General features: G+C 42.2%; 2 protein-coding genes and 1 non-coding gene across 4 annotated transcripts; 2 read left to right on the plus strand and 1 right to left on the minus strand.

Moving 5' to 3' along the window:
* The first annotated feature begins 1,456 nt into the window (after positions 1-1,456).
* TRNAS-GCU (transfer RNA serine (anticodon GCU)) lies at positions 1,457-1,538 on the plus strand. The gene has a single exon. It is a non-coding gene; the product is annotated as a tRNA-Ser (tRNA).
* Positions 1,539-5,673: 4,135 nt separating this feature from the next.
* LOC139029576 (histone H2B type 1-J) lies at positions 5,674-10,352 on the minus strand. Of its 2 annotated transcripts, none has more exons than XR_011483867.1 (2): positions 9,405-9,930; positions 5,674-6,583 (listed from the first exon to the last, which is right to left on the minus strand). XR_011483867.1 is itself a non-coding variant. In XM_070456280.1 (2 exons), exon 1 carries the CDS (start codon positions 10,327-10,329, stop codon positions 9,949-9,951), a length of 381 nt encoding a protein of 126 aa, XP_070312381.1. In that variant the 5' UTR covers positions 10,330-10,352; the 3' UTR covers positions 5,674-6,583; positions 9,946-9,948. The 2 variants fall into 2 exon arrangements, 1 of the variants encoding a protein (XP_070312381.1); XM_070456280.1 differs by lacking the exon at positions 9,405-9,930 and adding an exon at positions 9,946-10,352.
* Positions 10,353-10,629: 277 nt separating this feature from the next.
* On the plus strand, positions 10,630-12,155 carry LOC110144456 (histone H2A type 1). The gene has a single exon (XM_020904425.2). It carries the CDS (start codon positions 10,643-10,645, stop codon positions 11,033-11,035), a length of 393 nt encoding a protein of 130 aa, XP_020760084.1. The 5' UTR covers positions 10,630-10,642; the 3' UTR covers positions 11,036-12,155.
* The last annotated feature ends 2,464 nt before the right edge of the window (positions 12,156-14,619 follow it).

Consider the following 14,619-nt stretch of genomic DNA (forward strand, 5'->3'; position numbering starts at 1 on the left):
ATGACCAATTTGAAGATGACTGTTAGAGATGCCTGTGCTGGTTCTGCGTGCAGCCCCGCCACCAAGGACTCTCTATAAATGCTTTCAACCCCTGCTTGCTGCGGGTGGGGGGAGAGCGGGGAGTCGGCCTTTGGACAGATGTCCGCCACCCCTACGCTCAGTTGCCAGCAACTGAAATAAAGCAAACTTTCCTTTCCACCAGCCTGGTCTGTTTACTGGCTTTTGAGCAGTGAGCAGTCAGACACCCCCCCGCCATGCACTTTTAGGTAACACTCACACTAAGAGTGTGAAAATGAAGCAGGAATCTGTTCCTACAGGATTTCTTCCATGTTTGTTGTTGTTCATCCTGTGATTGATTTACTTAATCTTCACAAGAAAAATTTTCATGACCAGGTTCCATTCTCAGATTTATTGATGTTTCCTGACCAGCCTCTCACATGCTTCAGCACGACAGCCACAGTGATTTCCAAGTTTTCTAGATATTCCTCAGCTTTGAGCACACCCTTTCCTCAGTCTGGGACACCCTCATTTTTCTCACCTCTAGAAAATTTGCTCAAGGCTCAGCTTCAGTATTACCATTTTTTCTCAGGCATTTATGATTCATTATAATTAGAGTTAGTCTGTACTCATGTTCATTCATGTGCATGTTATTCATTCCATGAAACAATCAAACCAATCAAAGTTCCCAAAAGACAGCTAAAATAGGTTTTTTTCACTCTTTCCCAGAAACACTTTTTCAACTCATTTAAAAAAATGAGTCACTTAACATTTTTAGCACTGCTGCCCTTGTAAGAACAAATGAAAGTTGGGAAACATTTCCTCTAGAAAACCATTCAAGAAACACACGGGTATTTGGAAGGAAAACGGAGTTCATGGTTCCTCTGATGCGGATGATCCGAGAGGAGAACCCCAAGAATTAAGGATTCTTTTCTACACAATTCACCCTAAAGTACTGCAAAAGGGGAAATAACATTGAATAGAAATTGAGCCCTATTCAGATTCATCGTTTAATCTTCCAAATTATTTTATTAACCCCGAGTTAGGAGTCCACATTCGTCAGCTTCCCTTACAACGACTCCAGGGGGACTGTTTTGGGGAACCTCTGCTCCTTGCGGTTTTTTCGGCTGCGCTCTGGGGGCGCTGGACTAGGCTCCCCGAACGCGAGAGGGTGACTCCAAACTCGGACTTGATGCTGAGGTGCCCCCCTGCCCGCAGAGGGAGAAAAGTAATGAAGGACCACACAAATGTGTTTCTATCAAGTCTCCTGTTAAGCTTGTTTTTTTTTTTCCCCCGTCGCAGCTTTTCCAATCCAGTTCTTTGTCCATTCGTGTGAAAACGGGCCACCTCCACGTCTCCCAGACGTCTCCAAGCCATCTCCTAACCGTCTTCATTCTGAAATAGTGAGTTCCCGAGTATGAACTCTGAAATAAACCTTGCCAAATACCTAAGATGTGAAGACGAGGTGGCCGAGTGGTTAAGGCGATGGACTGCTAATCCATTGTGCTCTGCACGCGTGGGTTCGAATCCCACCTTCGTCGACCTGGCATTTTTAGTAAGGAGAAGGGAAGATCACCTACCGAGATCTAAACTTTGAATTCATCTACGAGAAAGCTGCTGTTACTTCCCTACTCACAATTGTTACAATGGTATGTGTGGATTTTCCTAGTTTCGGTTGCTAATTGATTTGGCAACTGTCATTTGATGAAGTTCCTTCAGGGAGGTGGAGGAAAGATAAATGAAAGACAAAGCTGGTAGAAACTGGAATCTGGTCTCTCCAGTCCCTCATTTTAGAAGTTATTACTCCAATGAGCAATAAAATAAATTCATCAACAGATATAGTCAGCAGAACAGACAGACCAAGGCAGAATTTGAATTAGATTCTCAAGAACAAATCTACTGACCAAAATTGAAGAAAGATATAGCACTGAAGAGATGAGTACATGAGTTTTTAAAAGATCGAGGAATTTGGATGCAACTTAGTTTCAGATGACAACCACACAAACCTCTTTCTAAGAGGCCACATTCAGTATTCTGCTTGAGGGTGGAACCAAGAATCTGTTGCTGAAGAGTGATTGGATTAGATATTTCCAAATTGTGCCCCTGAGAACTTGAAAATGAAGACACCCTGTGTAAAGGCCACATGAAAAGAAGCATCATTTAGAGACTGTCAGAATCCCAAGATTTGGTAGGGGAGATGGTTGGGAAAGTCTGGGTAGAGTGACTTGCAGGACTCCATCTGAGACTTTCAGTGAACTGAAGGTTGTATCATAAAGCAACAAAAAGTTATATTTTACCCCATTGGGAGATTAAAATTTGTTCTTTGTGGTAATAGACATGACGCATATGTTCTTCACTCTGCCACATTGCAGCTAAAGTACCCCAAACTGAAAGAAAGGGTGTCCTCTTTCCCTGAGGTATTCATATTTAATCTTCCTGGCCTGCTAGGAAGTGATATCCTTGACTATACGTAAGGTGAGACTCTCAAAAGCCACAGAACAGATATCAGACAAATCTTCCTGGGTGCACTTCCCAAGCTCTAATTCATTTCCACTGGTGAATTACAGTTCTTGTTCCTTACTTGTAGGCTTTTCATAACTAACTTTAAAGAGGTATATTGCAGTTTTGCTTTTTCCTATTATAATTTAACCCAAGAACTGAATTTTTACTTTTACTTTAAAAATAGCTTTATTAAAGTATAACTGGTATATGATGAACTGCATATATTTACAGGGTACATTTTAATGAATTTTGACATATGTGTACACATACCATGACCCCAATCAAGAGAGTGAACTTATCTGTTGTCCCTGAAGCCTCACTGTCCCTTTTAGTACTTCTTTTCTCTTGCCTCCCCTGTGCTGAGTTTTGACTTACATTTCTTCAGCTGTGTCAGAAAGATTACAAAATGGTGTAACTAGAGGTGCAGAAACCAGAAGTTATTCAAACATGGAAGGGCCCCAGATGCCAGATTATGTACCTTCTATCAGCCTCTAAAGTCAGAGGTGGCCTATATGTGACACAGCATTTCCTCCACAGTACTATTTACCACGAATGGATGAAGAAATAAGTGAAAAGAAAAAGAATGTGCAGGAATAACCTACAAGAACTGGCAAGTCCGTGGAGTTCAGATATGTATTTAACCGGTGAAGAAATCTTCAAATCTGTAAATATAGATTAAGAGAACTGGCAAGCACACGTGAAGAAGGAATGTGGAGAGAACATGAGATGGATGAAAGAACACACACTTAAGAGTAAAAAAAGAAGTCTGCTTTCCACTAGTGGCATTGCCACTTAGCCATGTGACTTGAAGAAGCTATTTTCCCCTGAGCCTCAGCTTCACATCTTAAATGAGTATAATGATATGTGTTCATGAAAAATTAAACTGGACTCAATAAAACAATGTGAGTGATTCACGTTTTATCTTTCCCTGATCTACAGTCCTGAATAGATAGTGGCAATTATTGCTGAGGTCCTTTTGGTGGTATTTCAAAAAGTATCTCAGGTCATTTGTTTGCAAGTGCAGGTTTAAAGTAAGGAGTTTAGGCTGGAGACAAATTCAAAGTAATTCATTCCTTCACTGGTTGGACTAGATGGGATACTTCATCTAATATGGCCAGGGAGGAGACTATGGGTAGTGAAAAAAGAATGACAGAAATTTCAGAAGGTAGGAGAGTTTGAGAAAATCAGAGCTGGTGAAGAAAAAAAAAAAACTAGCCAAAGACAAACACACCTATCCTCACTCAAAAGTCCACCAGGTCCTACTGCTAGATGAGCATGGAATGTCATCTACAGCACCACCCTCTAACGTTGGGTCCCTCTCACTGTAGGGGTAAAATGGAAGTCTTGTTGACCCATGTGGAGAATTCCTTAGGCACTGGTGTTTCTCTTCTGAGACAAACATTAATCCAGAAAACAGTACTCTGAAGAGAGGTGGATTTGTCATTTCCCGTTAACCGAAACCCTGAAGCCAACGAGGGTGCATGTCTTTCCTGACAGAATGGAGATTCAGAGAAGACAGAATATCTTGAAATGACTCAACATGATATTTCCTTTTTTTTTTTTGGCACATAAAAATAAAATAATTTATGTAACAATAATCATTAGTAAGAAAAATTCATGAAGGAGAAACCTGAATTTTTAACAAAACCTAAGGTTTTTGGTGTTTTTTTTTTGTAGGGGAAGAAAACTGGGAGTTCAACCAGAAAGCAGCACTCAAAGAATGGCAGGAAGTGGAGACAATTTGTTTTTTTTCCGCTGAATCATCCATCCAAGACAGTAAAGTCTTTGAGGGTCTCCCACAACAACAGGGGAGAATATTACTTCATCCATTTATTCGGAGATATACTGTGTGCCAGGCACTGTTCTAGAAGCTGGGGCATACAATAATGATCAAAGTAGACTAAAAAAGAGAAATTCAGCTCTCAGTTGACTTACATTCTGGTGAAGAGGACAGTATGGTGAAGATAATAAGCAAAAAATAAGTAAAGTATAGATGGGGAAACAGTGGAAACAATGGCTGACTATTTTTCTGGGCTCCAAAATCACTGCAGATGGTGACTGCAGCCATGAAATTAAAAGCTGCTTACTCCTTGGAAGGAAAGTTATGATCAACCTAGACAGCATATTAAAAAGCAGAGATATTACTTTGCCAACAAAGGTCCATCTAGTGAAGGCTATGGTTTTTCCTGTGGTCACGTATGGATGTGAGAGTTGGGACTATAAAGAAAGCTGAGCACCGAAGAATTGATGCTTTTGAATTGTGGTGTTGGAGAAGACTCTTGAGAGCCCCTTGGACTGCATGGAGATCCAACCAGTCCATCCTAAAGGAGATGAGTCCTGGGTGTTCATTGAAAGGACTGATGTTGAAGCTGAAACTCCAATACTTTGGCCAACTGATGCAAACAGCTGAGTCATTTGAAAAGACCCTGATCCTGGGAAAGATTGAGGGCAGGAGGAGAAGGGGACGACAGAGGATGAGATGGTTGGATGGCATCACCGACTCAGATGGACATGGGTTTGGGTAGACTCCGGGAGTTGGTAATGGACAGGGAAGCCTGGCATACTGCAGTTCATGGGGTCGCAAAAAGTCGGACACGACTGAGCAACTGAACTGAACTGAACTGTCAGCATGTCAGATCTTGATACATATTATGAAGAATGGTGAGTAGGAATTGGAAATTTGCTTGGGGTGGCTTAGATAGAAAGATGACATTCAAAGAATGCCTCATCAACAGGACAAATACCTGTGTTAGGACTTCAATGTCCCTTCCTTACAAAGCACAGTGGTCCCATTCCAGGAAGGGAACACGAATTCAGCTACTCCACAACTCTCCTGACCAGGTTCAGCTCCTGAGCAGCTTGTCAAGAACCCATGCTTCCTCTCAAATGAGCATCAGGCTTATTTTCAGGGAAGGTGCAGCCAGTGTAATAACTGGTTTGACCTCTGATTACCCTTTCAGGTCACCGATTCAAGGGCACCTGCTGAGAAGTCCTAGCTACTCTACTTACTAATAGGAAAGAATTCCAAGCTAGATAACGAGAAAAGCAAGGGGCAGAACTTGAGAGGAATATAGCCATTGGCCATTTGAGTTAAAGGGGACACAGAAAATCCACATTTATATATGTGTTTGTATAAAGAAATTCCAGACACATAAGAAACTAATAACGTGGCTCTTTGTTATTGATGAGAGAATTTGATCAGATGAGAATTGTTTGAAGTAATATTGTTTCTTGTATTTTTACATATACAGTTATTAAAGTCTAGCAATAGATTACCTAACAGAAACCACAGAACAAAATATTAACTGTATTATCTTAAAGGGCCACAAGATGGCGAAAGCGTTTCTTGATTGTCGAGCCTGTGCGCTGGAAGAAGGGGACCACCGCTGCTATGAACTCCCCTGTGCAAATCGCCTCTCTCCTGGTTTCCTTAGTTCAATCTCCAGAATTTCTCTTTGCCAACATTTCATTCCTCTCATTATCACCTCTTATTGACTGGAAGAGAATTATGTTCGTTAATTGGTCCAGCTTTTTAAAGAAAACATTTTTCGGGGAAAGGGGCAGGGAAGGGACACATTGAAGTATACGCAAAAGTACACAGAAGAGAATAAGGTACTTCCAAGTGCTCATCAGGCAAAGCTTCAACAGTTAACCAACATCTCTTGTGCTGTTTCTTTATCCACCCACCGGGTACACTGTGGGGGAGGGTTACAGTGTAAAGAAATCATAAACATGTTGTTTCAATCATGAATATTTCAAACATCCCAACAGATACAGAATTAAACAAAATACAAGATAATCATCCAATAGCTAGTACTAGAAAAAAAAATCTTCAGTTGCCTCACATATTTTATTTTTTTACAATGATTTTTCTGATTTGCATTCTTCTAGATGCTGGAGTAAAGAGATAAGATGATCAATCGGAGGTTAAGGAGACCTCCCTGCACAGAAACACGCCTTGGGGGTGGGGGTGGGGCAAAAGGGAGGGAGTGCCATCCCATAACAGCTGATGCCAAACTTTCCACAGGCCTCAGTGGTGGAATTCATCTTGAAGAAAAGATGTACTCTCATGTTGAGGCATGTCCTAGAACGGGTCAGATGTGGGATTAGAATCAAGATAATTGGTCAAAGGTAAACACAGACCTGAAAGAACTGCCCTATATAAATTAACTGCCTCTTTACTATACTCCTCATTAGAAAGGATACCCACACCCTTTCTCTCTGGGTGGGTGTTTCTATCTTGTTTTTGTCTTAAAAAAAAAAGACAAACTTTCTCAGTGTGCTCTCCCACTTAGGTCTCTAAATAATAAATTTTGTACCTGTTTTTAAAGTTTTTGCTTCTTTGAGAAATATATTTTTTAAATAGAGGAAGAGCCAGAGGAACTTTGCTTCTAGCCTCTATCCCCTAGTGGGTTCCTGGTTTTCATCCAAGCTACCCAGGTCTGGATTAAAGATTTACTGAGCATGGCCCCACCCATCAGAACAAGACCCAGTTTCCCCCACAGTCAGTCTCTCCCATTAGGAAGCTTCCATAAGCCTCTTATCCTTATCCCTCAGAGAGCAGACAGAATGAAAACCACAATCACAGAAAACTAATCAAACTGATCACATGGACCACAGCCTTGTCTAACTCAATGAAACTATGAGCCATGCCATGTAGGGCCACCCAAGACAGACAGGTCATGGTGGAGAGTTCTGGAATGGACGTGGTCCACTGGAGAAGGGAATGGCAAACCACTTCAGTATTCTTGCCTTGAGAACCCCATGAACAGTATGAAAAGGCAAAAAGATATGACACTGAAAGATGAATTCCCCAGGTTGGTAGATGCCCAATACGCTACTGGAGAAGAGTGGAGAACTAACTCCAGAAAGAATGAAGAGACGGAGCCAAAGTAAAAACAGCACCCAGTTGTGGATGTGACTGGTGATGGAAGTAAAGCCTGATGCTGTAAAGAACAATATTGCATAGGAACCTGGAATGTTAGGTCCATGAATCAAGAGAAATTGGATGTGGTCAAACAGGAGATGGCGAGTGAACATCAACATTTTAGGAATCAGTGAAATAAAATGGACTGGAATGAGCGAATTTAACTCAGATGACCATTATATTGACTACTGTGGGCAAGAATCCCTTAGAAGAAATGGAGTAACCCTCATAGTCAACAAGAGTCCGTAATGCAATTCTTGGGTGCAACCTCAAAAATGACAAAATTATCTCTGTTCGTTTCCAAGGCAAACCATTCAATATCACAGTAATCCAAGTCTATGCCCCAACCACTAATGCTGAAGAAGCTGAAGTTGAACGGTTCTGTGAAGACCTACAAGACCTTCTAGAACTAACTTCCGAAAAAAGATGTCCTTTTCATCATAGGGGACTGGAATGCAAAAGTAGGAAGTCAAGAGATACCTGGGGTAACAGGCAAATTTGGCCTTGGAGTACAAAATGAAGCAGGGCAAAGTCTAACAGTTTTGCCAAGAGAATGCCCTGATTTTAGCAAACACTCTTCCAACAACACAAGAGATGACTCTACACATGGACATCATCAGATGGTCAATACCGATATCAGATTGATTATATTCTTTGCAGCCAAAGGAGACGCTCCATACAGTCAACAAAAACAAGATTGGGAGCTGACTGTGGCTCATATCATGAACTCCTTGTTGCAAAATTCAGACTTAAATTGAAGAAAGTAGGGAAAACCACTAGACCATTCAGGTATGACCTAAATCAAATCCCTTACGATTATACAGTGAAAGTGACAAATAGATTCAAGGAATTAGATCTAATAGACAGAGTGCCTGAAGAACTATGGACAAAGGTTTGTGACATTGGACAGGAGGCACTGATCAAGACCATCCCCAAGAAAAATAAATGGTTTTCTGAGGAGGCCTTACAAATAGCTGAGAAAAGAAGAGAAGCAAAATGCAAAGGAGAAAAGGAAAGATAAAAGCATCTGAATGCAGAGTTCCAAAGAATAGCCAGGAGAGATAAGCCTTCCTCAGTGATCAATGCAAATAGAGGAAAACAATAGAATGGGAAAGACTAGATATCTCTTCAAGAAAATGAGAGATACCAAGGGAACATTTCATGCAAAGATGGACACAATAAAGGATAGAAGTGGCATGGACCTAACAGAAGCAGAAGATATTAAGATGAGGTGGCAAGAATACACAGAACTATACAAAAAAGATCTTCATGACCTAGATAACCATGATGGTGTGATCACTGGACTAGAGCTAGACATCCTGGAATGCGAAGTCAAGTGAGCATTAGGAAGCATCACTATGAACAAAGCTAGTGGAGGTGATGGAATCCCAGTTAAGCTATTTCAAATCCTAAAAGATGATGCTGTGAAAGTGCTGCACTCAGTATGCCAGCAAATTTGGAAATCTCAGCAGTGGCCACAGGACTGGAAATGTTTTCATTCAGTTTTCATTCCAATCCCAAAGGAAGGCAATGCCAAAGACTGTTCCAATTATGGCACAGTTGCACTCATCCCACATGCTAGTGAGACAAACGGCCTCAAGTTTCTCTGCGTTCATTGAACCGCAAAAAGCCATGTTTCGTCTCCTGTTGTTTCCTATTTTATGAATATAGGGCAAAAGGAAAGCAGTACCCTAATTAGAAACAAGGGCTTCCCTCGTGACTGAAGTTAAAAGCTTCTGCTTCCAATGCGGGAGACCTGGGTTCGATCCCTGGGTCGGGAAGATTCCCTGGAGAAGGAAATGGCAACCCACTCCAGTATTCTTGCCTGGAGAATCCCATGGATGGAGGAGCCTGGTAGACCCCAGTCCATGGGGTCGCAAAGAGTCGGACACGACTGAGCGACCTTACTATCTATCTATCTAATTAGAAACAAAGCGATAGTATTTCTCAGTGTGAAAATATCCATCAGGTTCCTTACTCTCCAACGAAGTAGCCGAAAATGTTTATTCAAGGAGCTTGTGAGTGCTGGGCTGGGCGGCAGTTAGGCGGCTTGTCCCGCGCGCGGAAACCAGCGGTTCCTTCCCCGATGCCGGCAACCAATCAGGATCTGGGAGGAAGGGCTGGCGCTCACCCGCCAAATTTAAACTTCCCGCCTAACCTCTGCCCGCAGGCAGGACTCGAAACTCCTTGTCCCAGACCGGCGACTAGGAAGTATATGTGTTATGAATGAAAGTTCTCTTCCTTAATCCTAATGGCTATCAGAACAAGTAGCAGAGCTCTTTTTACATGCAGGAAATTCCTGAGTAACAGTAAAGATCAGAACCAAAATTACACAAGGAACTTCAGAGCTTTGCCAGTCAGGTAACGTTATATTTGATCGCGAGCTTACTGTGCCCAAAAGAAGATTGTTCAGGAACTGCTCTACCTCGCAAAACAGAAAGAGAATAAGCATCAGCTCTTTCTCTGAGAACGTGGGTGGCTCTTAAAAGAGCCGTTAAAATCGTTTGCAACCGACTCACAGTTTACTTGGCACTAGTATACTTGGTGACGGCCTTGGTGCCCTCGGACACCGCGTGTTTGGCCAGCTCCCCGGGCAGCAGCAGGCGCACGGCCGTCTGGATCTCCCTGGATGTGATGGTCGAGCGTTTGTTGTAATGCGCCAGGCGCGACGCCTCGCCCGCGATACGCTCGAAAATGTCGTTCACAAACGAGTTCATGATGCCCATGGCCTTGGACGAGATGCCGGTGTCCGGGTGGACCTGCTTCAGCACCTTGTACACGTAGATAGAGTAGCTCTCCTTACGGCTGCGTTTGCGCTTCTTGCCATCCTTCTTCTGCGCCTTGGTCACCGCCTTCTTGGAGCCCTTTTTCGGGGCCGGAGCGGACTTAGCCGGTTCAGGCATGATGAAAAACAGGTTAAACAAGTTTAGAACACACAGAAGACCCGTTGGGTCCTTTTTATATAGAACCTCTTATGCAAATAAGGTGATACATTAATATCTCACTCTTACTAACGGCTGTTCCTGAAGACGTCAGAAATTAGTTCTGCCCAATTAGAACGCAAGAATACCAATTCGCATTCCCATTGGCTAAAATGAAGCCGCACTCCTAGCCAATGACATGTCTCTTTTTTCGCGCCTAATAAGGGCTATAAAAAAAGGCCACCCTTAAAATTTCACTACTTCGGTAGCTGTTTGGGGTGAAGTTAAGCTTACGATGTCTGGGCGAGGTAAACAAGGTGGCAAGGCTCGTGCCAAAGCCAAGACACGCTCTTCGCGAGCCGGTCTCCAGTTCCCTGTGGGCCGTGTTCACCGGCTGCTCCGCAAGGGTAACTATGCCGAACGGGTTGGGGCCGGGGCCCCGGTGTATCTCGCGGCGGTGCTGGAGTACCTGACAGCCGAGATCCTGGAGCTGGCGGGCAACGCGGCCCGGGACAACAAGAAGACGCGCATCATCCCGCGCCACCTGCAGCTGGCCATCCGCAACGACGAGGAGCTCAACAAGCTGCTGGGCAAAGTCACCATCGCTCAGGGCGGTGTCCTGCCCAACATCCAGGCGGTGCTGCTGCCCAAGAAGACCGAGAGCCACCACAAGGCCAAGGGCAAGTAGCTGCCTGAATTATAGCAACTCCGATGAATCCAAACCAAAGGCTCTTTTCAGGGCCACCCATCTTTTCTGCAAAAGAGTTTGACATTTGTTAATAATGTTGGGTGGCAGAAAAATGCAAAACTTGGTAGGAATTTTTAGCTTCATATAGTGGCATCTATGGATTCCACGTCAAAAACCCAATTTGGTCAATTTAGCTCATTTTTCAACTAATGTTTTTCAGTGAAATTGCTTCTTATGTGGGATTTTTCAGCACTTAATCTACTAATACCTCATAAAGGAAGAAAAGTCAAAAGATAACAGTTCAGCAATAAAACAAATTTCTAGTTCCTCCTCAAGGCATATAGAATCAAATACAATTTTTGAGTTCCGCAGGAAGGACCCCACCTAGGTGGAGGATGGAATGATAATTTTGCCCCTGATGACTTGAATCAACTAAAGCTTGGACTCTGTCAACCTTTGCCCCAATTCTATGCTGTTTTCTCCTCTGCTCCAGACCCTACATGAATATGCATATTCCCTTCGCTTAAAACCACCAATTTTGCTGTTCATGAAGAAGGAATTCATAGGGCCTGGACTCCATCTTAGGCCTGTCCGTGCTGATCGTGTTAGGCCGCCTCTCCAATGGACTCTGAACTGTGTGCTTAGCGCCTGTGGGAATGACTGGAAGGATAAGATCCCCTCTGGGCAGGGGAATCTTGAAGATCACATCCAAGTTACTTATTGCCTAAGAGAAAACAGACACTAATCACCTCTGCCTCCGGACAGTATCTATCGGAATGTAACCACAGGCTTATTGATTATTAACTGTTTGAACACAGAACACGTGAATGATGGGGTTATGGTGATTGTATTTACCCTTCCTTTGTAAGCCTCAAGGGATTTGGGCTGGTGGGTTTGGACACGTACACATGGGGTATAAAAGATTTTCACAAATGCTGGTCAGGGCCCTTGGCTAAGAGGAGACTGCCTTGGGCCTGCCGGTGTAATAAACTGCGCTCCACTATCTGCATTGTCCTTCTGAGTGAGCTTGTTTCCCGGAAAGCATGGCTATAACATTCAGGGAGAAACTGCTTTGGTGTTCTCTTTAGTTGCTGCTTGTAATAAACCCTTTCTTCCTTTTGATCTTTGGCTTGGTTGTACCTTTTGGTTCGATACCCACCAAGGGCAAAACCCAGTTTTCAGATAACAAGTCTTGTAATAAAAGACAAATTCTAAAGAGAAAAGCATATTTCTTAACATGTGTACATCATGTAAACATGGAAGAAACCCAGGGGAAAAAATCCACCACCCAAGGTGCCTTTGAAGGCCAGGAGTTCTCTGGAGGCTTTCACTGCTGAGACTGTGAATTCATTTCCTATTGGGGGAACTAAGATCCCTCAAACTGTGAGGTATAGACAAAAAAAAAAAAAAAAAAGAACTCCACCATAAATACTATCTTCTGTTAAAGATGTGAGGAGGTCAGTTATGAAGAGGTTACCAGGGAAACAAGAGTAGATTCTTTAAGGCATATTTAAATTGATACCTTCTCTATTGTCTATTGGGATTAAAATTGTCCTTCCTGGTAGAGAGGAGGGACGTTTCTGTCAATTTGTGTCCAACTTTTAGGAAAATCAAAGGAAGACAAGAAGACTTTCTTGGATCTGCTTCATCTCAAATGCTTCAGTTGGGCAAATCAATCCTTGTGCTAAATGGAGCATCTTGGGGTGGCCTATTCTATCCTTCAATACCAACTACTAATATTTTGTTGATTTATACTGTTGTAAAAATAAAACTATATTAATAAAAAATCTGAACTCAGCCTTATAAATGATACACAGAGAATATTTCTAAACAAAAGTTTTAAAGCAAATTAAAGTTCTTTCATTACAATACAGGCTGCCCCAATGGCTCAGGGGTAAAGAATCTGCCTGCAGGGTGGTAGGACACACAGGAGACTCAGGTTCGATCCCTGGGTGGGTCCGGAAGATCCCCTGAAGAGGAGCCTGGCAGACCACAGTCCATGGGGACCTCCACCATTGCAATAACTTTAAAGTTTGTTTTTTTTTTTTTTCATTTCAAATCCAAAGTTCTGGGTTAATAACGTAGTTAAACATTTTTTTTCTTTTATTTGTATTTATGCTACATTACAGACAGTTTGGGCATCTATTCATTTTGAGATAAGAAGATAAGATCAAGTTTAAGATCAAGAATATTTAAGGAAGATCAAGAGCAGAGAAAACAAGGGTAGAAAGAGAGACAGGAAGAGATCAGATCATGTAGGGCTTTATGATCATGTAGGTTTTATATGCTATGTTATGTTTTTACAAATCATTCCAAGGGTTTCGAATGAAGGAATAGCATAACCTAATTTACATTTCTTTGGAAGTTCACTAAGGCAACTATATGGTGAATACAAAGTTTAGAACTAATGATATAAATTAGGAAGCTATTGCAATGGTCTTTTTGAGAGAAATGGTGGTTTGGCCTAAACTGGGGACAATAGATGGTGGTTTGGCATAGATATATTTCACAAGTGTAACCGATAGTTTGCTGCTGGATTTGATTCATACTGTGTAGGAGAGGGGAAAAAATATTTTTCCCTTTGAATTCTTGGCTGAGACTTCCTATAAGACAAGTTCAAAATCACCAAATTTTTATTAACATGTATACCTCATGTGTATATGAGAGACACTTAGGAAAAATGAATAAGCACCTCAAGATGACCCAAGCCACCACCTTACATACGATCTTTGTTGCTGTTCAATTGCTAAGTCAAATCTGAATCTTTGCCACCCCACGGACCACAGCACACCAGGCTCCTCTGACCTCTGCTCTCTCCCTCAGTTTTCTCAAATTCATATCCATTGAGTCAGTGATACTGTCTAACCATCTTATCCTTGGTCTCCGCCTTCTCCTTTTGCCTTCAGTCTTTCCCAACATCAGGATTTTTTCCAATGAGTCAGCTCTTCACATCAGGTGGCCAAAGTATTGGAGCTTCAGCTTCCGCATCAGCCTTCCAATGAATGTTCAGGGTTAATTTCCTTTAGGATTGACTGATTTGATCTCCTTGCAGTCCAAGGGACTCTCAAGGATCTCCAGGATGACAGTTTTAAAAGCATCAATTCTTTGGTGCTAAGTGTTCTTTATGGTCCAACTCTCACATCCATACATGACTACTGGAAAAACCATAGCTTGACTATGCAGACTTTAGTTGGCAAAATGATGTCTCTGCTTTTTAATATACTGTCTAGGTTTATCATAGCTTTTTTTCCAAGGAGTAAGTGTCTTTTAATTTCATGGCTCCAGTTACTGTCCTCAGTGATTTTGGAGCCCAAGAAAATAAAATCTGTCAATGATGGTACCAGATGCTTAGATTTTTTAATGTTGAGTTTTAAGTCATCTTTTTCACTATACTCTTTCACCCTCTTCACAAGGTTTTTTAGTTCTTCACTTTCTGTTAGAGTGGTATAATCTTCATATCTGAGGTTGTTGATATTTCTCCTGGCAATCTTGATTCCAGCTTGTCATTTATCCAGCCTAGTATTTCACATCATGTACTCTGCATAGAAGTTAAATAAGCAGGGTGACAACATACAGCCTTTCAC

Source organism: Odocoileus virginianus, chromosome 27, assembly GCF_023699985.2.
Source record: "Odocoileus virginianus isolate 20LAN1187 ecotype Illinois chromosome 27, Ovbor_1.2, whole genome shotgun sequence".
Classification (NCBI taxonomy): domain Eukaryota; kingdom Metazoa; phylum Chordata; class Mammalia; order Artiodactyla; family Cervidae; genus Odocoileus; species Odocoileus virginianus.